This window comes from Lucilia sericata, unplaced genomic scaffold (genome assembly GCF_015586225.1).
Source record: "Lucilia sericata isolate MDLA Ls3-8-SP2 unplaced genomic scaffold, ASM1558622v1 Contig000090F_arrow, whole genome shotgun sequence".
Classification (NCBI taxonomy): Eukaryota; Metazoa; Arthropoda; class Insecta; order Diptera; family Calliphoridae; genus Lucilia; species Lucilia sericata.
The window spans coordinates 467,746-493,000 of NW_023994123.1; the positions used below are offsets into that span (position 1 = coordinate 467,746).

General features: G+C 30.4%; 1 protein-coding gene across 1 annotated transcript in view; it reads left to right on the top strand.

Moving 5' to 3' along the window:
• The window catches only part of LOC119599837 (myosin-I heavy chain), a 779,075-nt gene that overhangs the window by 455,798 nt on the left and 298,022 nt on the right, over window positions 1–25,255 (top strand). Inside the window, exon 8 of the mRNA XM_037949747.1 lies at window positions 16,770–17,177. Within this exon, the coding sequence (XP_037805675.1) occupies window positions 16,770–17,177 (408 nt within the window). The remainder of the gene's footprint in view (window positions 1–16,769; window positions 17,178–25,255) is intronic.

The following is a 25,255-nucleotide window of genomic DNA, read 5'->3' on the forward strand; positions in this document are numbered from 1 at the left end:
TACAAAAAACGAAAATATAAAATGTATATATCGCGTAACGAGTGTTTTTTAGTGTCACACAGTGTTATGGTCCGATCGTAAAAAATTTCAGAGTAACATTAATCTATATAAAGACAAAATTTTGGCTAAATTCTGTATCTATATCATTATTTGGTAATGAATATTGTGCATTCAAGTGATTTTCTGGAGGTGACCTTGTATGGGAGCTATGACCAAACATGGACCGATCGTGAAAAATTTTATAGTGTGATTTATGTAAATAAGAGAAATATTTGTGCTAAGTATATCGATATCAATATTTAGTAATGAGTTAGGTCCGTTTAAGTGATTTTCGGAAGGGAACCTTGTATGGGAGCTATGACCAAATATTAACCGATTGTGAAACATTTTAAAATAAAATTTTTTTGGAAGGGAACCTTGTATGGGACCGATCGTGAAAAAATCTAAAGATATAATTTTTTGTATACAAAATTATAGTGTGATTTATAGCGTGATTTAAGTATATAAGAGCAATATTTGTGCTAAAGTATCGATATCAATATTTAGTAATGAGTTGTGTGCCTTTAAGTGTTTTTCTGAAGAGGACCTTGTATGACCAAGTATGGACCGATCGGAAAAAAATTTCACAGTAACATTTTTGTATATAAGAGCAATACTTGTACCAAATTTTATATGGATATCTTAATTAAGTAATGAGTTATGTGCGTTTAAGTGATTTTCGGGAGGGGACCTTGTATGGGAGCTATGACAAATTAAGGACCGATCGGAAAAAAATTTCACATTAATATTTAAGAGCAATACTTGTACCAAATTTTGTATGGATATCTTAATTTATTAATGAGTGATGTGAGTTTAAGTGATTTTCGGGAGGGCACCTTGTATGGGAGCTATGTCCAATTATGGACCGATCCTGAAAATGTTTTCTCTAAATGAATTCTATTGACATAGAATTTTAATTTGTGAAATTTTGTGAAGATATCAACATTCTGACGGAAGTTATTAACAATAAACTCATTTTCCGGGAATAGGTACTTTTGTATGGGACGTATAAGAAATTGTGGACCGATTCCGGAAATTTTCGACAGGAATAAAGTTATCGTGTAAAAACAAAGGTATGATGATTTTCATGGAATTATATTGCATAGTTTTTGTGAAAATTACATCAGAATGTGTAAAAAATGCTTATTTTGTTCAGAGTTGCTTTAAATTTTGATTCATAACTTTTCCCGATGTGAACCGATTTTGCTGTATTTCAACACGAAACTGCCTATGACAATAGGGAATATTCTGGCCAAATTTCAATAATATATTTTACTTCGTTTTTACGTGAGCGTGTTTTACACAGACAGACAGACAGACGGATGGATGAATATTTCTTGGTGTTACACACGGAATGACAATGTTATATATACCCTCTATCACCACTCATGGTGGTGGAGGGTATAAAAATATTAATATTGTTTTGCTTTATAAGTGATCACAGTCAATGTTTTAAAGAACAGTGATTTACAAATCACGTTCACTTAGAACGACGTTCTTTAGAAATCACTGGAAATCATCTCTACTTCAAAGTTTTATACCTTTTTGATTTTTGTAGTTTTCGAACAAATTAAAATCGCCATAAAACTCGTTTTGGAATTTTTAAGAATTTACGGCTGTTTTTATAAAAACTTATTTTAGGTTTATTAAACAATTTTATGCAAAATTCACGAAAATCGTATTCATAAACGTCTAATAGCTTATTTGATGATTTTTTATTTGATTCCAAATTTACTACTTCTGAAGTCATTCTCAAGAAGAAATTTTTATGTTCTTGTTTTTGGAAGTTATTTGGAGGAGAAATTGTATTATAGAATACAACTAATTTGACTTTAATATTAATATTAATAAGGGAATGTAGATATGTCTTATATGTTTAATAGAGTATCGCTTGCATTTATAAAAAAATCTTATTTTTCTTTTAATGCACACAATAGTTAAAGCACACTTTATCCTTAAAAACCATTAATAAAATTGTGATATTCATAAACAAATAATAAACCTATATTAACTATTGTGCTGTTTATACCCTACACCACTATAGTGGGGAGGGTATTATACGTTTGTGCTGATGTTTGTAACATCCAAAAATAATGGTACTACAACCACCTTAAAGTATACCAATTAGCTCACAATCACTTTCTGAGTCGATTTAGCTATGTCCGTCTGTGTGTCCATATAAACCTTGTGCGCACTCTACAGGTCGCAATTTTTAAAATAATTAGAAGAAATTTGTAACATACTCTTTTTTGACCCAAGGACGAGCTCTATTGGTTGAAATCGGTCCATTATTTTACCTAGCCCGTATACAACCGGACCCCACCGAATAGGGCTTTTGACCTCATAATTATGTTAAATAATTTACTATGTCTACAGAAATTTGCAAAAATTAGTTTTATATCATTCTTAATAATAATCTAGCAATTTTCGTAAAGATCGGGCATTATTTGACCCTAGCCCCGATACAAAGTCTCCTTCAGAAAATGACTTGAATGTCCATAATTCAATTGTAAACACTAGTATCGCTATAAAATTTGGCACAAATAAGTTTTATATAAACATAAACATGATCGGGCATTATTTAACCCTAGCTCTTATACAAAGTCCCCTCCAGAAACATAGTTGAATGCCCAAAATTCACTTATAAATACTAGTATCACGATGAAATTTAGCACAAATAAGTTTTATATAAACATAAATCTTGATATTAAATTTTATAAGGATCGGCTCAACTTCTGCCCTAGCCCCCATGCAACCGGACCTTCCGATTTTTTTATCTTTTAACTGCGTCTAATATACTACTATCTATCCAAAAATCAGCATAATTAAGTTTGATATAATTATAAAAAACACTGTCGTAATGATCAGGTCTCAATTGATGAAAATCAAAACACTTTTGATTTTCAACAGAACTTGAAGCAGAAGAACCATACATTGAAGAAGAAGCATAAATTCATTTTTATTTAGTTTTTGGTGAGACAACATCACAAATTTTGCCGCAAGGTAAATGAAATACGGATGAAAAAATATCAAGTTTTTTAATAAAACAAAGTAATTTCAAACAAGTAGGAAAGCATAGTCGGACATGGACGACTATATGATACCCTACACCATGGGTATATTTTAAAAATGATTTATTCCGATGTATTTAAGACATTTATTGATGAAAAACTAAATTTCTAAAAGAGGCTTTATATGGGAGTTATCGTCAAATATGGGCCGATCCTCAAGAAATTGGAAAGAGGGATGTAATTTTATATAAAGGTTAGTTGTGCTGAATTTCATCGCGATACTAATGCTTATAAATAAACTTTTGGACGTTTAAGTTATGTTTTAAAGGGGGGTTTGTATGGGGGCTAGGGTCAAACGACGGCCGACAATTATAAAAATTGGCATGGTCATTTATGCCAATATTTTTATGCGTTACAAACATCAGCACAAACGTATAATATCCTCTCCACTATTATTATAAATTACATTTATAATAATGGTAAAAATTGCATGTGTAACAGTGTTGACACACGCATAAAATTTTTACATACATTTTTTATCTCCATGCGGTAAAAAATCTAAATAAAAATGCAATGTATGTATGTTTCTTCTTCAATGAGTACTAACGCATAAACAAGTTTTGACCAAATTTTGACGTACAGCTTTAGTGTTGCGTACAATTACGATTAAATATTCGTTGATTCGGTTTTCTTAATTTCATATTATTGTTTATAGTAAATTTTTGATAATAAAAACGAACTTTTAAGAAAAATAAATATATATGATCAATTATCAAAGTTTTTTTAATTTTAGAGTTCAAAAAAATCAAACAAATTTTTTGATGGCACATTCAAAATATTTTGTGTGGATATAAACTGACCCTAACACGTGATGAATCCGTTTGTGTTAATCATTTTGATCGAGGGGCGCAAAAGTTATAGCGGTTTTTACCTAAATATTTATAAAAATTCTTAAAAATAGTATTTATATGTTATATATGATAAAAATATAAGTGTAAAAATAATTCAAATTCAGCGCATTAAATAGATACCATAAGAGCTATTTTCAAAAATTTTAAAAATACACAGTAAGAAAATTCCGTATTTTTTTAACTTTTTCTTGTAGTTTTTTAAAAATCGCGAATTAGTAAAATTTAAGAAAAAACAGTTAATATCTGAATTTTACGAGCTTGATTTATAAGGGAATGCAATTAAAAAATTATAGTTTTTACTAATTAAATATTTATAGAGTGATACTTTTTAATGCTAGGTACATTTTATTTGGCACACAAAACCTACAATTATTTAATTTTTTTTTACATTAAAGTATTAAGAAAACTTGCAAATGGTGATAATTTTGACGAATTTTAAGCATTATTCATGATGTGCCTTGGCAAAATGTGTTTAGATAAAATTGACGTTTTTGCAGCTTGCAAGAAAATTTTATATAGATTTATGATCCCAAACCATTGTGTATGTCAATATCTTCATGTCTATTCATTAAATGTTTGTATAAGTCGATGTTTGATATATAAAACCGCAAAAATAAAAAAATTAAATTTTGCAAAATTTTTAAAAAGTTTATAAAATTTTTGCATTCGAATATTTTTGCATGCTCCTCCGATTTTATATTTCAAAACAACAAAAAACTCAATTTACGCAATAATTCAAATTATTTCCTATATAAGTGCGAATGTTCCGCGCCAAAAACCGATATTTTAAAAGATTTACGTTCAAATTTGCCAAATTTTGTAGCTGTCGTACCCATCTCCTATTCAGGGCACATTAACGAGATACATATATACCATACTGTGTATAATTACATCAGCTAACCACTGTTGTCCCAATTTTTGCATTTTATTAAGGGGCATCAAAGACCGGTCAAAAAGACTGTAAAAAATTCAAAATTGGAAAAAACCTGATGACAAATTTCAACGTCATAGTTGTAATACGCAAAGTGATATCACACGGATAAGCTTGTAAAGAATTTTACTCCTAAGTGTCTTTAGCTAGCACAATAACGAGTAGTGTCCAAAAGTTCAAAGCTATGAACAAAAGAATAAAAAGAAGGTGAAAAAAATAGTTAGTGACACACATTTTTTTAATTTTGTAAACTTCCAAAACCGATTACGTTTAGAAATGAAGACCTAGAGTTTTACAATTTTTAGGCTGGAAGTCTTGTGTATATAATCCTGTAAAAAAATTATTTGACATTTTATTCTTGTCAAAGTTATTACTAATTTAGTTCAATTTCAAAGGAATTAAAAAACTTTAATATTTGCTATAATAAATGATCATTTAGTTCAGATCAGTGATGCCAAGTGTAGGGATTTTTCCCTTTTTGTAGGGAATTTTTTCAAAAATTTCACGTGTAGGGAAAAAGGGAAATTTTTCTTACTATTGTAAAATTGTAGGGATTTTTCAATTTCATAGTTTTTAACAACTAAAAATATACTCTTTCATGTACTAAACGTTAAAATTAAAAATGAAATCCGTTTTAAGTGTATCGTTAGTCAAAATTCCGCTTGTAATTTCTACAATATATGTACCTACATATCGCTACAAGACTGGCATAATCCAAAATTCGGGTTTCTTGAACTGAGGTTTACAAAACATACTAAAATCTTTTATATAGATTTATCAAATTTCAAATATGTCTATTATTTTCGATGTGAAATCGATTTTTTGTAAACGTAAAAACTAAAACCCACATTTTCGGTAATATTAGACAACTAAAAATTTAATTTCAATTTAGATGAGAAACATATTAACCTCAACTATCTGAATCTGGATTTTTAAAATCCCTTCATTTGTTTAAAAGTTATTAAAAAAATTGTTAAATGTCATTAAATATTCATATCCATTTTTCTTGAAACGACTTTTTGGATTATGCCAATCCTGTAGGGCGATATATTCTGACTCCTTATAGATAGAGTAGTCGGGGGCTTAATGCAGTAACTCAGGATTGAAAGAATGAATTTAATGTTCTGAAAATTTATAAAAGTAAACCGCAAAAAGTAAACGCAAAAGTAAACCTTATTCAAAATAATTATTTTATGAAATTTTTTTTGTTGGAGGTACATAAAATAAATTTTTAACATCGAATCGTGATACTGCCATAAATCTTTCAATTGTCTTTTTTTTTTTAATCTTAACTGAAGAGTCAGGGTTGGAAGATTTGTATGATGTAAATTGAAAGAAAAAAAATTTTAAATTTAAATTCTAGAAATTTCATTCCTAAAAATTAAAAAAATACATATATACATACATATGTATATTATAAAACGGAGCTAATATTTTAGTTTTTTATGTTATTTTTGTATTTTTTTAAGATAAACTTTGAAAAAAAAAAATGGAAAAAGTAGTGTAGGGAAAAATGTAGGGAAAATAAAAAGTGAGTGTAGGGAAAAAAGGGATTTTTTCTCATAAGCGTAGGGATTTCTGGAAAAAATCTCCTGGCATCACTGGTTCAGATGTATAAATATAACATATAATTTCTAATTATTATTAAAAGTATCCGAATAACGGATATTTTACGACAAAATAAACATCACTAATTTTTTTTGATATTTAGTATAACACTAATTAATATAATCTGAATTATTAATTACTTTATTATATTTAACCAACGAACTTTGAAAAAGACAAATCAAATGATTTTGTCCATCATTTGGTTAACAGAGGGGCATTTCCAAATTGTCTAAAAATGGTGCTGGATAATTGGAATATTGTCAAATATTCATACATTAATCCAATAATGTCTAGATATGAGTTTTTTCCCAAAATATAATTGTTTAAAATTTGTCTGGGATTTTATTTAAAAATTTTTAAACGTTAAAATTAGAATTTTTAGTTTTCGCTATCAACCTAAAATTACCGAAAAAAGCTTTATCTGAGAAAAAAATTGTTAAAAATCAACTTATTTTTGGCTTAAAGAAAGGTCGAGCTAACAATAAAATTCGTATATTTGTTAATGGTTTATTGAGGTGTTTTAAGCTATTTGACGTTTATGAATACAATTTTCCTGAATTTTTCCTAAAATTATTTAATTATTTAAAAAGTTTTTATAAACGTAGCCGTATGTGATTCAAAAACTAAAGAAATTTGATGAATATCGGTTAATTTTTAATTGATTTCTCATGGAATTCATGACACAGGTATTTTTTGAGAAAAACCTTAAAAACAGCCCTTTTTACATGATGCAGCTTTGGATGTGTCTAACTTTTTATAAGGTCAAGATAATTGTTGAGAAATTTTTGATTTATTTAGAATTTTATCTGAAAAAATTGTACGACCCTCCGTAGGCCTGCCACATTTTAAAAGCTAAAAATAGACCGGGTAAATTTATGAATAAAAAATTTAACCTAAATATCTCGAAAAGCAAAATAGATTACTCTTTAAATTTCACTTCATTCAGATTATAAATGAATTTTGGAGATTTTTTAAGACCTTTATTCTTCACTGTTTCAAAAAATAATATTTTTTTATTTTTTTTTTCAAAATGGGCCTTTTTTGGCTCAAAAGAAAGCATATATAATATCCTCTTAATGGGAGGCGAGTGGGATATCTATCCAAAAATTATTTTTTAACTCAAGAATAAGATTTTTTAAATATTTAGCACGTCGTTTTCACCTATTTTTTCAAAATGAACGTTTACTTTTTTAAAGATGTGCCCCATGCTTCCCATTTAGTAACCACAAGGCTCTTAAAGGAAATGATCTAAGCTTTCTTTTAAGCAAAAAGAAAACGTTTTGAAAAAATAGGGGAAAATGAAGTGCCAAATATTAAAAAAAGAACTTTTTCTTGGGGAAAAATAATTTTTTGTATACACATCCCACTTGCGTCCCATTAAACGAAAAAAAAAATGTTGGAAACTGTGCTATCTAAACTCCTTCCCAGCAAAAAAATAACTTCCAAAGAAGCGAAAAAGAAGTAGAATTTAATCCATGGAAGTACTGAAAAAGACCTGAAGAAGTGATGATTTTAACACAGGCTTGTCATTGGAGGAATGTCCTTTTTATTGATTTCAAATTCACTACTTTTTATGATTTTTTTTTTTGGAAGTTATTCGGAAGTCAAATGCTACAGTATTATAGAATACAACTAATTTGACTTCAATAATATTAACATTAATAAAGGTAATATACATATTTAATACAAAAGCCCAAAAATAACGTTTTTTATCTCATAAAAATGTAAGAACAAAAAATATATCTTCAGCATTGAAAAAATTTAATTATTTTCGCTTCTTCGGAAGTCTTTAAATATTACTTCCTCAGAAGTTAAAACAAAGTACTTCGTTTCATTTTTGCTGGGTATGGACAATTTTTGCTAGGTGAAAAGTGACACTTATTAGAAAATTCCCTGTATAACCAAAATGTCCAACTTTGACGCCCTCTAACTCCGGGAGTTCCATGGTGCAAATTTCATCCAAATTGATTTTTTGAGTTCGGTCCAAAATTTCCAAATTCGTTACGGTTTAAATTTAATCGAGGTTAATTAATTGACATGTTATGTATATTTTCTAAATTATATATAATCGAGGATAACGGTCCTATTTTCAGCAAGCATTTAAATTAACATGTTATGTATATTTTCTAAATTATATATAATCGTTTTAATCCCTAAAGCCTTTTTTGTAGTTTAACTTTTGTTAAAATATTATAGTTTAACAAGTGAGTGTGTTAAGGTGGAAGTACACAACACGCGTTGTACACTTCAACGAGTTATAGGCTTCTGTCAAAAATACATACATAGATATTGTTTTGTATAGAACTTGTTTATGTCAAATTTCATTGCTATACTCGTATATTTAAGTAAGGAAATCTCGTACTTTAATAAGCAAAACACTTTCCTAAACGGAACCTTTTATAGGGGCTAATGTCAGTTATAGATTAGTCCTCATTAAATTCGGAATTATGTTCCTAAGTATTTTATATGTCGATTTTCATCGCTGAACTCGTAATTTTATGAATCCTCCCCATAAAATTTTCTGAAGAGGACCTTATATGAGGGGCAGGGTAAATTATTGACCTATCCTCATAAATTTTTGTAGACCGATTTTGGTTCATATAAAACTTGTTTACATTGAATATAATCGATTTACTTGCATTTTTATACCGTTTCATAAAAGTAAATTCCTAATATATATATATATGGGGGTAGGGTGAGTTACCGACACATTCTGCATGAAATTCGGTAGCAAGATTAACGTTCGTATAAAAGTTTCTTATGTCGAATTTCAATACTCGTATTTTTAAGCCACCAATGAGCGTTAATGTAATTTTCTAAAGGGGACCTTGTATGGGCGATCTGATCAATTATGGACCGATCCTCAATATATTTGGTAGAAAGATTTGGGCTCATATGAAACTTATTTATGTCGAATTTCATTGCTATACTCGTACTTCTAAAACAGTTATACCCGTTAAAGCCGTTTTTTGGGGGTCCACTTGTATGGGGGCTATACAAAGGCGTGGATCGATATTGCCCATTTTCAATACCAAACAAACCTTACAAAGAATATGTGCACTAAGTTTAGAACTGTTTAAAAACTTTTAAAATACCCCTGATATATCGATTTTGCAAATTCTTAAAAATTTTAAATGCTTATTATATAAGGGTTTATGATATGGTCATCCTATCTATCTATATATATATATATATAAAAATGAAAGTGTGTATGTATGTATGTATGTATGTATGTATGTATGTATGTATGTATGTATGTATGTATGTATGTATGTATGTATGTATGTATGTATGTATGTATGTATGTATGTATGTATGTATGTATGTATGTATGTATGTATGTATGTATGTATGTATGTATGTATGTATGTATGTATGTATGTATGTATGTATGTATGTATGTATGTATGTATGTATGTATGTATGTATGTATGTATGTATGTATGTATGTATGTATGTATGTATGTATGTATGTATGTATGTATGTATGTATGTATGTATGTATGTATGTATGTATGTATGTTTGTTTGTTTGTGCTTTATAGACTGCTAAACGGCTGGACCGATTTTCCTGAAATTTTCACAGTTTCTTCCTGTATGTCTGGAAGGAACTATAGGCTACTTTTTATGTTGAAATTTCATGTGGGCGACGTCCCACGCCCATATTAAGAAAATATTGAATTAGTATATCTGAGATAATATAATAGTTAGAGTCTTCAAATTTTGTCGGAGCAACTTTAGTACCAATATAATTGTTTAAGACAAAAAGTGGGCGGATTAGCATTAGGGTGCGTGGCACCTCCCATATAAATTAAATACAAAAATTCGTTTATCTTGGAAACTATTATAGTTAGAATATTAAAAATTTGCACGAGTAACTTTAGCATCCATGTAAACATTTTGGAAAATAAATTGGGATAAATATGGGAGCAGCACCTCCCATATTAATAAAATACAAAAATTGGTTTATCTGGGAAACTAATAAAACTAAATTCTTCAAATTTTGCACTAAGAACTTAAATATTCATCTGAACATTTTGGAGAAAAAAGAGCGGACTTTCGTCATGGGGGGCTTGGAGCCCCCATATAAATTAAATAGGAAAATTATTATATCTGAGAAATTATTAGAGCTAGAATCTTCAAATTTTAATTGAAGAACTTTGACATTCATGTGAACATTCAGAGAATAACGGGCAGACTTTCAATGGGGGACTTGGAACCTCACATATGAATTAAATACAAAATTTCGCTTATCTGGGAAACTAATAGAACAATATTGCAAGAAGAACTTTATTATACATATGAACATTTTGGAAAAAAAAGGGCGGACTTTCATCTGGGGGCTGTGAGTTCCCATATGAATTAAATAGAAAAAATCGTATATCTGAGAAACTATTAGAGCTAGAATCTTCAAATTCTACATGAAGATCTTTGACATTAATGTGAACATTTAGAAAATAACGGGCGGACTTTCAATGGGATCTTGGCACCCCCTATATGAATTAAATACAAAATTTCGTATATCCGGGAAAATATTAGATTTTTTTTTAATTTGTCATCGATTACATTAAAATCTTAATTAACGCTCGGAAAAAATGCATCTCTGGAAAACATTACAGTTAGAATCTTCAAAATTATTAAGAAGATTTTTTATTAATATTGTTTTTAGGGTAGCAAAGCACACTGGGTATAGCTAGTATATATATGAAACAGACTGTTTGTTTGTGTGTTTGTTTGTTAAGCTTTCACGGCAAAATTACTGAACCGATTTACATGAAATTTGGACCGCTAATAGGTCTAACCCCAAGAGGAACAATAGGCTATATAAGATCTTGATCGGATGCCACGCCCCTTTTACACCCACTTTTTGTAAAACTATTATTACACCAATTTCGCAATCACAAACTACTAAACCGATTAACCTGAAATTTTGCATACCGATAGGTATAAGCTTGGATCCGATGCCACGTCCTTTTCTACGCCCACTTTTTATAAAACTATCCTTACCTATATCTTATCCTATAATTATATGAAAGAGAATGTCTGTTCACGTTCAAAGTACTGAACCGATTTACATGAAATTTAAAACACTAATAGTTCTATTCTAAAGTAGAACAATAGGCTATATAAAATAATATGATCTCAGGATCGGACGCCACGCCCCTTTTTACACCAACTTTTTGTAAAACAATTATTAAACCAAATTTACGTTCAGGCATACAAAAAACTACTGATCCGATTTTCATGAAATCTGTTATAATGAATGTTGTGGTATGAACAGTACGACACATTACATCTTCAAAACCTATAATATATAATAATAAATATATGTGAAACTCTTTTTTTTACTCCTTTACTACATAACTAATAAACGTAGTTACATAAAATTTGGCATTTAATAGGTCTAACCTCAGAAGTTAACAAGTTAGAGTGCTATATTCGGCTATGCCGAATCTTAAATACCCTCCACCAGCAAGCTACCCATTCAACTATCTAATTTTTAGATAACTTGACTTCATATAGGAGCTACGACCAATTATGGGCCTCTCCAGAAAAGTTTCGTACAGTGATTCATATGTATGTAAACAAAACATATTTGTGTCGAATTTTATGAACATAGCTTTATTTAACAATAAAATATGTGAGTTTAAATGATTTTCGGAAGAGAGCCTTATATGGGAGCTATGACCAATAATGGACCGATCCGGGGAAAATTGTTAGAATGATTTATACGTAAACAAAACATATTCAAGTTGAATTTTATACCGATAGCATTATTTATCAATGAAACATATGCGTTTAAATGATTTTCGGAAGTGGACCCTATATGGGAGCTTTGACCAATTATGGTCTTATCCGAAAAAAATTTCGTAGAGTGATTCATATATAGACGAAACATATTTGTGTCGAATTTTATCAAGATACATACCTTTATTTGACAATTAAATATGTGCGTTTAAGTGATTTCCGGAAGTGGGCCTTATATGGGAGCTATGACTAATAATGGGCCGATCCGAAAAGAAATTTGGTAGAATGATTTGTATGTGCATAAAACATATTCAGCTCGAATTTTATCACAAAAGCTTTATTTGTCAATGAAATAGGTGATTTTTGGAAGTGGACCTTACATGGGAGCTATGACCAATTGTAGACTGACTGAGATCTACGTTGATAGTATGATTTCTATTCATATTATATTTGTATGTACAAAATTTTGTGTTGATATCGATATGTTTGAGGGAGTTATTAACGATAAACTTATATCCGGGAATATACACCTTTGTAGGGGGGCTATGGGAAATATTGGATCTATTGCTATGAGTTTGAACATACTTGATCCCTGATACAAAAAAAATAATGTGTGACAAAATTAATCGAAATATCTTTGGTAGTTTATGAGAAAACTACTTAAGAATTGGGAAAAAAAAACTTTATTTTTTTCGAGGTAGTCTGAAATTTTTAATCATAACTTTTTACGTCGTGAACCGGTTTTACTGAATTTTATTGCTTCGTTTTAATGTGTTTTACACAGACAGACGGAAGGACTGACGAACATAGCTAAATCGACTCAGAATTTCATAAGGATCAAGATATATATACTTTGTTGGGTCTCAGATGAATATTTCTTGGTGTTACACACGGAATGACAAAGTTATATATACTGTCTATCACCATTGATGGTGGTGGAGGGTATAAAAAAACTCTATATGATATTGATTGGATGATACGCATATTTTTATGTTCACTTTTTAAATAACTGCTATAACACGAAATTTCTAGGCTAAATATAAAAAAACATGAACCGATTTTCAAGAAATTTGCCAACATACAGTGTTTGAAGAAGAGAATGTTTAATACACCAAATCCGAATAAATACACCTATAGCACTAATATCTGTTGTGATCTTAATGAAATGCAATGACCTTTTTCGTCCACTTTTTGTTACATTTATAATGCTAAAGATCATGATATATAATTCTCATAGTATATGATCTTTTGTAGCACCAAAGATGAAGACTGTTGAAAATTTTTGAAATCGGTCTATTTTTACACCTCGTCCCCATACAAACGGACTCGAAAATATCACTTTTTAGCTCATAATTCTGTTAATTATAATACTATCCCTTCAAATCGGTAGATCTAAAATGTTTATAAGCCTAAACCATTATGCCGATTTTCATAACGATTGGACCTCATTTGAGCCTAGTTCCTTTCAATGTTTAATTTCAGAAAAACACTTAAACGTCCGTAACTCACTTCTAATCACTAGTATTATGATAGAATTTGGCACTAAAAAGTTTTATATGAATTAAAATCACACCCCAAAATTTTATGAAGATCGGTCCATATTTGACCCTAGTCGCCATATAACTCTAGTTTTTTATTTTTATCTGTGTGTGCATGCATATATTTCCAAAATATTTATTTTATAACCTAAAAAAAAATCAGGGGAAAAATCTGTCACATACGATATGTCACGTACGATATATAAAAATGTTTATTATAAAATTATATTAATTTGTTTTTATTTCAAAATTATGGATTAGTAATGAAAAATATGTCCCATAGTGTAAGAAATAAAAACAAAAAAGATACACCTACAGAATTCGCAGATTTTCGTAAATATTTACATGTACTTTAAAATCACTACCGTTTTTTGTCACGTATGATATCGCCATATTTTAATCCATATTTGGTTCCGAATGGGATGATTCCTTTTGCAAATATAGTATTCTTTAAATGGAACAGAATGATAAAATTGTTTTTCAAGTACTCCTAATTTTACAAAATCTATACCACTCTGAAGGCGTACGAATGTCACATGTTAGTTAGTTAGTTAGTTAGTTAGTTAGTTAGTTAGTTAGTTAGTTAGTTAGTTAGTTAGTTAGTTAGTTAGTAGTTAGTTAGTTAGTTAGTTAGTTAGTTAGTTAGTAGTTAGTTAGTTAGTTAGTTAGTTAGTTAGCTTAGTTAGTTAGTAGTTAGTTAGTTAGTTAGTTAGTTAGTTAGTTAGTTAGTTAGTTAGTTAGTTAGTAGTTAGTTAGTTAGTTAGTTAGTTAGTTAGTTAGTAGTAGTTAGTTAGTTAGTTAGTAGTTAGTTAGTTAGTTAGTTAGTTAGTTAGTTAGTTAGTTAGTAGTTAGTTAGTTAGTTAGTTAGTAGTTAGTTAGTTAGTTAGTTCGTTCGTTCGTTCGTTCTTCGTTCGTTCGTTTTCGTTTCGTTCGTTCGTTCGTTCGTTCGTTCGTTCTTCGTTCGTTTCGTTCGTTCGTTCGTTCGTTCGTTCGTTAGTTCGTTCGTTCGTTCGTTCGTTCGTTCGTTCGTTCGTTCGTTTGTTCGTTCGTTCGTTCGTTCGTTCGTTCGTTTCGTTCGTTCGTTCGTTCGTTGTTCGTTCGTTGTTCGTTCGTTCGTTCGTTCGTTCGTTCGTTTTCGTTGTTCGTTCGTTTCGTTCGTTCGTTCGTTCGTTCGTTCGTTCGTTCGTTCGTTCGTTCGTTCTTTCGTTCGTTCGTTCGTTCGTTCGTTCTTCGTTCGTTCTTCGTTCGTTCGTTTCGTTCGTTCGTTCGTTCGTTCGTTCGTTGTCGTTCGTTCGTAGTCTTTCGTTGTTAGTTGTGTTAGTTAGTCGTTAGTTGTTAGTTGTCGTTAGTTGTTTGTTGGTTTCGTTGTTGTTCTTTCGTTCGTTCTTTGTTCGTTGTTCGTTCGTTCGTTCGTTGTTCGTTTGTCGTTGTTAGTTCGTTAGTTTTTCTTTGTTCGTTTGTTCGTTGTTAGTGTTAGTTGTTAGTTCGTTCGTTAGTTTAGTTCGTTCGTTCGTTTTATCGTTCGTTCGTTGTTAGTTGTTAGTTCGTAGTTCGTTAGTTGTTGTTCGTTCGTTAGTTAGTTCTGAGGGGGTCTATAACATCAAATCCGAAGAAATACACCTAGGCCTCTATCGGTCCTGCTGTGCGCTCCTTAACCAGTGCCTCAGGTGGGAATCGAACCCACCACCTCCGGTCTACCAGACTAGAACACTAACCACTAACCTACAGAAGGCCACGAATGTCACATACAATCGGAATTGCCCATATATTAAAATATTAAAAGTATAGTCATTACAGACAGAATAATATTATCTTTATTTTAAAAGAAACCCGGGAAACGCCGGGTACGCGCACCTAGTTGAAAAATATAAGGGTGTGAAATTAAATTCGTCAGCCAAATACGTCACACATCACATTTGTCAAATATGTTCCACATACTGTAAAATTCGATTTCAAATTAATTAAATTAATTTTTTAATAAAACAAACACCAAATAAAATGTTTTTTTTGGTCACCCGATTTATTTCTTCTCCAAATGCCCGTTGGATCCACTTGAAAATTCCTCCATTTCTTTCAAAATTTGATGTATTTTCAAAAAATTCTAAAAATTATCCAGAGCTGGAACTGCATATGTATTTTTGGAAAGAGCTGGTCCTGGGCTACTTCCACTCTGGCGGTACACCGATTCATGTCTTCTCAAAGTGTCTATTTTTTTGCCGTATTTGACAAGTATGCAATTATTTTAACTAATTTTTATTTTATATATTTATTTTTTGAATAGATTTTAATATAATTTTACTTTTTTCCTTAGAAAATATTTTATTTGGTGTTTGTTTTATTAAAAAATTAATTTAATTAATTTGGAAACGAATTTTACAGTATGACTGTGTGCCAAACGGCAGCAAAGTTCTATGGTAAAATAAAATTTTCTTATGGTGGGAAATATTATCACTTTTGCTGTGCCAAACGAAATCTTTTTTGATTACATTAAATTTTGACAATTGTCACTAATTTCACAAGAAAATCTGCATTTATTTTAATAAAAGAAGCACTTTTATTGATTTTTTATTATTGAAAAAATTTCTACAATCACAAATGTAAACTGAAATTATAAAATATTTTATTTTTTGTATTTTCAAATTTTTCTTTACATTTGTCAAAAATTTATGTAGCCCTATGAGATAGTAAAATTTTATTCACCTCATATCTATCAAAAATTTGCATTTTCAAATAAATTGTTACCGATTGGCACACACTCTATGTGGAACATATTTCACAAATGTGGTGTGTGACGTATTTGGCTGACGAATATAACTTCACACCATTAAATATATTGTAGATAAAAATTAAAAAATTTTCACGAACTAACAAAATAAAACGTTTTTTACTAGCGCTATTAAGATAGTTACTATTGAATATAATCCCTCAATACTCAACAAAATAAAAAATATAATAACTTTCGATTTTAAAATGTATGTTTGCAGGCAATGAGACGACTTGGAACTATTGTATGCCGATTTTTTTTTTTGGATGGTCGTACAAAAGCTATTGATGTCCATCCTACGGACACAGCGGGTGATGCCGTGTTAAAATTGGCCGAAAAACTTAATCTATTTAATACGGAAGGTTGGGCCATATTTCAATCACGACCGAATGGAGAAGAACATATCAAATCTTTTGACTACTTATATGATGTTATAGCAGCATGGGAATTAAAACAAGTTAAATTACAACCAGCCACAGCAACACATAAACGACTAAATAATGGATCATCATCAGGAGAAAATCGTTTTGTTTTTAAAAAAAGATTATTTAAGTCAACTAGAGAATTATCACAAGATCCTGTGGAAGTAAACCTTCTGTATGCTCAAGCTGTTTACAGTGTTGTAAAGGTAGGTTACGTATTCATTATTATGTTCTGGTTTTCTTTTTCTATTGTAAAATTTTTAAATGTTTTGATTTATTTCAAAGGTTGGCAACCGTTATCGCTAAGCTATCGTAACCTCTAAAATACCTTTTCTGCACTACCCAGCAAAAAAGGATCTTCCAAAGATGCGAAAAAGAAGTAGAATTTACTCCATGGAAGTACTGAAAAAGATCTGAAGAAGTGATGATTATAACACAGGCTTGTCATAGGGGGAATATTTTTTTCCACTACTTCTGAAGTCATTCTTAAGAAGTAATTTTAATGTCCTTTTTTTGGAAGTTATTCGAAAGTGAAATTGTATTATTATAGAATACAACTAATTTGACTTAAATAATATTAACATTAATTAGGGTAATAGACACATTTAATACAAAAGCCCAAATATAATACTCCATGGAAGTACTGAAAAAGATCTGAAGAATTGATGATTATAATACGGGCTTGTCATAGGAGGAATGTTTTTTTTCAAAATTCACTACTTCTGAAGTCATTCTTAAAAAGTAATTTTAATGCTCTTTTTTTGGAAGTTATTCGAAAGTGAAATTGTATTATTATAGAATACAACTAATTAGACTTAAATAATATTAACATTAATTAGGGTAATAGACACATTTAATATAAAAGCCCATATATAACATTTTTATCTCATAAAAATGTAAGAACAAAAAATATATCTTCGACATTGAAGAAATATAATTATTTTCGCTTCTTCGAAAGTCTTTACATCACTTCCTCACAAGGTAAGAAAAATTCAATTAGTGCTACTTTTGAAGTGGTGATAAATGTTATTCTTTTGGAAGTACTTCGTTTTATTTTTGCTGGGTACTACCGTTACCATTGCAGTTATTCTATAAAAAATACCCAAGAAGGGAATAAATTTTCACTTAATTAATATTGTTAACATCACTACAGACTATACTATAGAATAGACTATACTCTACAATATAGTCAAGAATATAGACTAAAATATATGATAGACAATTGACTAGACTATAGACAGACTAGAAAATAGAGTATAATATCTCGATAGTCTTTATCACGGATCGAACTTACCAAGTCATATAAAATAAAATAAGTCACAAAAGTTCATGTGCCAAAATAGAAAAATATTCTGCAACAGAGTCAGAGCCAAAGTATGGCTGACATAGGTCCATAATTATAAATGAAATATAACATGTTCGACTTTTCTATCAAGCAAAATCTCTCTACAAAATTGTAAAATAATCGGTTCATAATTGAACTTATATAAGATCCAATTCAGATAATGACTAACGCTTGTTAAAAAAGCATTAACGATGAAATTTTACATTATCACGTTTTATATTAACCATAATTCGAAAACTACTTTAAAATGCCAGTAGAAATGCCATGTTGAAATGGCCAAAAAAGTTTTTTAAGGAACCGAAACCTAATTTCCAATATAAATCTCTTACAGAAAATCAGTTTATAGCTAATAAATCATTCCAAAGGTTAGGTTGATAGGATAGTACATAAAATTCGAAGAAATACACCTAAGCTACTATTGGGCCTGTTGTGCCCTCCTTTTCATGAAAAACAAGTAAGAAGTTATAGTCGGGCGAGGCCGACCATATAATACCATATATGGCATTTAAATTGAATTGTACCTTGTCTCATATATACTTTAGCCATTTTTTGCTGAATAAAATTGTGTACATTTAAGTCATGTTTCGAAGGGGGCTTTGTATAGGGTCTAGGGTCAAATGAGGCCCTATCATCAAAAAATTCATCAGGGTCATGAACGCTAGTATAGAACTTGGTTTTGCAGCTTTTTGTCGAGATACGAGTATATTGAAGATAATTATGAACTTAAAAGTCCTACTCGGGGGAGTTCAGTTGTATGGAGGCTAGGTCAAATATTGGACCGATGTTACCTATTTTCAATAGGTCAAATAATAGACCGATCATAAACATTTTCAATAGGCTTCATCACTGAAATTTCATTGAATTATGCGACCTGTAGTTTGATTTCAAGGTTTACATGGACGGACGGACATAACAACATCGACTCAGCAAATGATTCTAAGCCGACTGATATACTTTAAGGTGGGTATAAAAATCATATTATTGTGCGTTACAAACATCAGCACAAACCCAATATATCCTCCCCACTAAGAGTTGTAGGGTATAAAAATTGTTCACTGAGTATATTATTTTTCAATGTTCAGAAACTCAGTTTGCTGGATGTAATTCCTTATAATTTTCCAATAAGTGTTAGTCTGGAATGTTATTTCGTGCTCGTAATCCTGTGTGTCCACTCAGAATACGTACCATCATACTAACTTCAGACTTGCTCATTTTGAGGAGATTTCTCGTCTTGTTCTCATCAGGATCACCCCATAGGATCTTTGTGGTTCTACCACCGTTTCATTATTCCAAGAAGCCTTACGGGATTCTGTCACCCATATTTTTAATTCAGCTTTAGCTGCGTCGAATAGTTTTTCGTTTGTCAGGTTAACTACTTCGAGCTCCTTTCCCTTTAAAGCTATTACATTCGCCCTTTCGTTGCCTACTCCCGAGTGGCCTGGTACCCATATGATGTTAACCAATACGGTCTTAGATTTAATTCTATCATTCCAAAAGTTTGCCGTTCGAATTATGGTAGAATAAAATAAATAATTACTCCTTTAAGTTATGGAGATAATGATGAATAATCCTTCATTGAAGACCCTACCCACTTCCGAAATTGACTTTTTTCAATTTCGGATGTTGTTCTATATATTCTGTATAGCCGAATATAGCACGGTGTGACAGTAAAAATCGCTAAAAATGTGACCAAGAGCGGTTTTTAGATCTGGTTGAGTAGATCACCATACCATATTTAGAATTTTTGATATACCGCGAAAAATATTTCCCAAAAAACGGATTTTATACATAGTAAACACACTTTTATATTCTGCAGCATCATATTATTAAAAACTCAACCCAAATTTTTATATTTTTACCCATTTTTTGAAACTTTAAGTCCATTTTTGACCGACATTTTATTAAGTAAAGTAATTTTTAATTATTTTTCTCTTTTAATAATTTTTCTTTCAAATTAAATGAGATATCGCTTGTTTTAATCGTATATTAATTGATGTAATTAATTGTACGATATGATTTTTCCCTTAGATATAAAAATCGACAAAATACTCTTTTACAGTCCAAAATACACAACTAATAAAATTTTTCCCAATTTTGAAATTTAGATATTACTTTAAAATCAAAGTTAATCGATTTTAAAATTCAAAAAATTTTGAATTTTTGTAATTTTTGGACTGAAAAACTTCATTTTGTTAATTTGTACATTTTCCACAAAATCAATCAATTTAGTTGTCAATTAAAATTACCATTCTCAATAAATTGTCCGTCAGAATTAATTTAAAGTTAAAAAATTGGGTAAAAAAATAAAAAAAATTATCAGTTCCTAATTACTCACTTATATTCAGATATAATACAAAAGTGTGTACACTTTTAAAAAAGGAGAGGAGCTTGTCTTTATATTGGCGTTTACCAAAATAAAATCGGATAAATCGGATAAAAAAATTACAAATTTTTAAGTCCGACAGCTATTAAAAATACGATTTTCGAGGTATGTTAAAAATTCTAAATATCGTTTTGTGAGCTACGTAATCTACTATACCTACAAACTGCACTAGGTATCGTGAACAGTGTATTCCCTTTTTGAAATTATGTCACACCGTGTAGTTATTTTAACATCTTTTTAGTACACTACCGTTACCGCTAAAATAGTTATACCGAAATATGCAAAATACCAATACCAATATAAGTCAAAATACCGATAACTCTAAGATATCGTTACCGAATTAAGCCAAAATACCGATAACGCTAAAATACCAATACCGAAATAAGTCGAAATACCGCTACCTTATCACTGTTTCGAAACGGTTGCGAACCTTGTTTATTTTTATACCCTCCACCAGCAAAAATTAAACGAAGTACTTCCAAAAGAAGAACATTTATTACCACTTCTAAAGTAGCACTAAGTGATTTTTTTACCTTTGGAAGCTGAAAATATATTTTTGTTGTTCTTACATTTTTATGAGTTAAAAAAATGTTATTTTTGGTCTTTTGTATTAAATGGGTCTATTTCCCTTACTAATGTTAATATTAAAGTCAAATTAGTTGTATTCTATAATACAATTTCTCATCCAAATAATTTCTACTTCTTTTTCGCTTCTTTGGAGGTCCTTTTTTGCTGGGTAAGTTTGTCATTCCGTGTAAGAGAAAAATTGATCTGAGACCCAACAAAGTATATATATATATATATATATTCTATAATACATATATATATATTCTATATATATATATATATATATATATATATATATATATATATATATATATATATATATATATATTCTATAAAACAAGTTGTATTCTATAATACAATTTCTCATCCAAATAATTTCAAAAAAAGAACATAAAAATTACTTCTTGAGAATGACTTCAGAAGTAGTGATTTTGGAATCAAATAAAAAGGACATCCCTCCTATGACAAGCCTGTGTTGAAATCATCACTTCAGCAGGTCTTTTTCAGTACATCCATGGAGTAAATTCTACTTCTTTGGATGTTCTTTTTTTGCTGGGTAAGTTTGTCATTCCGTGTAAGAGAAATATTGATCTGAGACCCAACAATATTCCAGGTCCTTATCAAATTCCGAATCGATTTAGCCATGTCCGTCCGTCTGTCTGTATGTCTGCCTAAGACACGCTCACGTTAAAACTAAGCAAAAGAAATAACCAAAGTCACCAAAAATATTCATTATTGTCCTAAACAGTTTGGTATTGAAAATCAGCGAAATCGGTTCACAACGTTAAAAGTTATGAGTAAAAATTTCAGACTACCTCGAAAAAAATTAAGTTTTTTTCGTAATCCTTAAGCAGCTTTCTCAGCAACTACAAAAGATAATTCGATGAATTTTGTCACACGTCATTTTTATACCCACCATCAAAAAAGATGGGGGGTATATTGATTTTGTCATTCCGTTTGTAACACATCGAAATATTGCTGATAGACCCATAAAAGTATATATATTCCGGGTCCTTATTAAATTCTAAGACGATCTAGCCATGTCCGTCCGTCTGTCCGTCTGTCCGTCTGTCTGTTGAAATCACGATAGGGACCACACGAGAGGAGCTAGACAGTTGAAATTTTGCATAAATATTCTCTATTGTTAAGGTTTGTTTGGTATTGAAAATGGACAATATCGGTCCACTTTTTCGGATAGCCCCCATACAAGTGGACCTCCAAAAAACAGCTTCAACGGGCATAACTGCTTCAGAAGTACAAGTATAGCGATGAAATTCGACATAAATAAGTTCCATATGAGCCAAAATCTTTCTACCAAATTTTTTCAGGATCGGCCCATAAATGACCCTACCCCCCATATAAGGTCCCTTTCAGAAAATGACTTTAACAATCATTACTGGCCTAAAAATTCGGGAATAGCTATAAAATTCAGTATAAGTCAGTTTCTTGCGAACCAAAGCCAATTTAACCAATCTTTTAACCAATTTTTTTTAGGATCGGCCCATAAATGACCCTACCCCCCATATAAGGTCCCCTTCTGAAAATGACTTTAACACTCATTACTGGCCCAAAAATGCAAGTATAGCGATGAAATTCGACATAAATAAGTTTCATGTGAGCCAAAATCTTTTCACCAAATTTTTTGAGGATCGGTCCATAATTGACCCTACCCCTCATATAAGGTCCCCTTTAGAAAATTACTTTAACACTCATTACTGGTCAAAAAATGCGAGTATAGCGATGAAATTCGGTATAAGTAAGTTTCTTACGAACCGAAATCGCTCTACGAATTTTTTTTAAGATCAGCCCATAAATGACCCTACCCCCCATATAAGATCCCCTTCTGAAAATGACTTTAACGCTCATTACTGGCTGAAAAAAACGAATATAGCAATAAAATTTTACACAATTAAGTTCCTCGCGAGCCAAAATCTTTTTAATAACTTTTATTATGGATAGGTCCATAATTGGCCCTTCTCCCCCTATTGGGTCCACGTCAGGAAATAGCTTTAACGCTCATTTCTGTCTTAAAAATAAGAGTAAAGCGATGAAATGCTACACACGTAAGTTTCTTACGAGCCAAAATCTCTGTACCAATTTTTTTTTTTTGGATCGGCCCATAAATGACCCTTCCCCCATATAAGGCCCCCCTCTGCAAATAACTATACTGCTCATTACTGGCTTAAAAATATGATTGTAGTGACGAAAATTGACGCACATAAGTTTAATGCGTGCCAAAATCTCACCACTAAATTTAGGGAGGATCGGTCCATAATTTACCCTACCGCCCATACAAGGTCCCAACCTATCCCCCCATATAAGCCCCTTTATAAAATTAAATGAACGCTAATTGCTGGCATAAAAATGCGAGAACAGCGAATGTAAACAAGTTTTATATGAACCAAAATCAGTCTACAAAAAGTTATGAGGATATGTCAACAATTGACCATATACCATTTATGAGATCCTCTTTAGAAAATTTGATGAAGAAAACTCTGATAATTACAAGTACAGTACAAAATATTAAAAATTAATATTTTGTTAGTTCAAAAGAGCTCGGTCCATAATTGTCTTAAGCCATATTCCAAACATCACCCTGATGTTTATATGGGAGCATTCCTTTTACGGCATACGGTTTGATGGTGGGTATATGAGATTCGGCACAGCCGAATATAACACTCTTACTTGTTTTACCAAGGGATCAATTATGTTCAAATTCATAACAACCGATCCAAAATTTCGTTAATAACTTCCTCAAATATATCGTATCAACTCAAAATTTTGCACATATAAAATATAATGAACAGAAATCATACCACAAATGCAGATTGTTATCGGTCCGCAATTGGACATGGCTCGCATATAAGGCCAAATTCCGAAAATAACTTAAACGAGTATATATCGTTGATAAATAAAGCTTTCGCGATAAAATTCGACATGAATATGTTTTGTGCATGTATCAATCACTCTACGAAATTTTAATCACTCACATTTCATTTTAATCACATATATATATATATATATATATATATATATATATATATATATATATATATATATATATATATATATATATATATATATATATATATATATATATATATATATATATATATATATATAAATTCAATCATTCAGCGAATTTTTTTCGAATCAGTCCATAATTGGTCATATATCCCATATAAGACCCTCTTCGGAAAATCACTTAAACGCGCATATTTCATTGATAAATAAAGCTATCGAGATAAAATTCGACATGAATATGTTTTGTGTATGTATCAATCACTCTACGAATTTTTTCCGAATCGTTCCATAATTGGTTATAGCTCCCATATAAGGTCCACTTCCGAAAATCACTTAATCGCTCATATTTCATTAACTAATAAAGCTATCGGGGTAAAATTCAACGTGAATATGTTTTGTATATAGAAATGATTATGCAAAATTTTTCCCGAATCGATCGATAATAAATCACAACTCCCATATAAGGATCATTACCGAAAATAACTTAAATGCTCAATTTCATTTACAATAAAAGTTATCGGTATAAAATTCAACCTGAATATGTTTTGTGTATATATAAATCAGTATACGGAATTTTTTCCAGATCGGTCCATAATTAGTCATAGCTCCATATAAGGTTCACTTTTGAAAATCACTTAATACCACATAATTTATTATTAAATGATTATATCCGGATAAAATTCAACATGAGCATGTTCTGTGTATAGATAAATAATTTTGCTAAAATGTTTTCTAATTGGTCCATTATAAGTCGTAGCTCTCATATAAAGCTAAAAATATCGTTTCAAAAAATTCTAAAACGAATATATGTGATAAAAATTTTCGACGTCGGATAAAACTCGACAGAAATATGGTTTGTAAATATACAAATCATTTTCCTAAATTTTTTGGCATCGTCAAAATCAGCCCATAATAGGTCATAGCACCCGTAAAAGTCCATGTCCGAAAATCACTTAATATACATT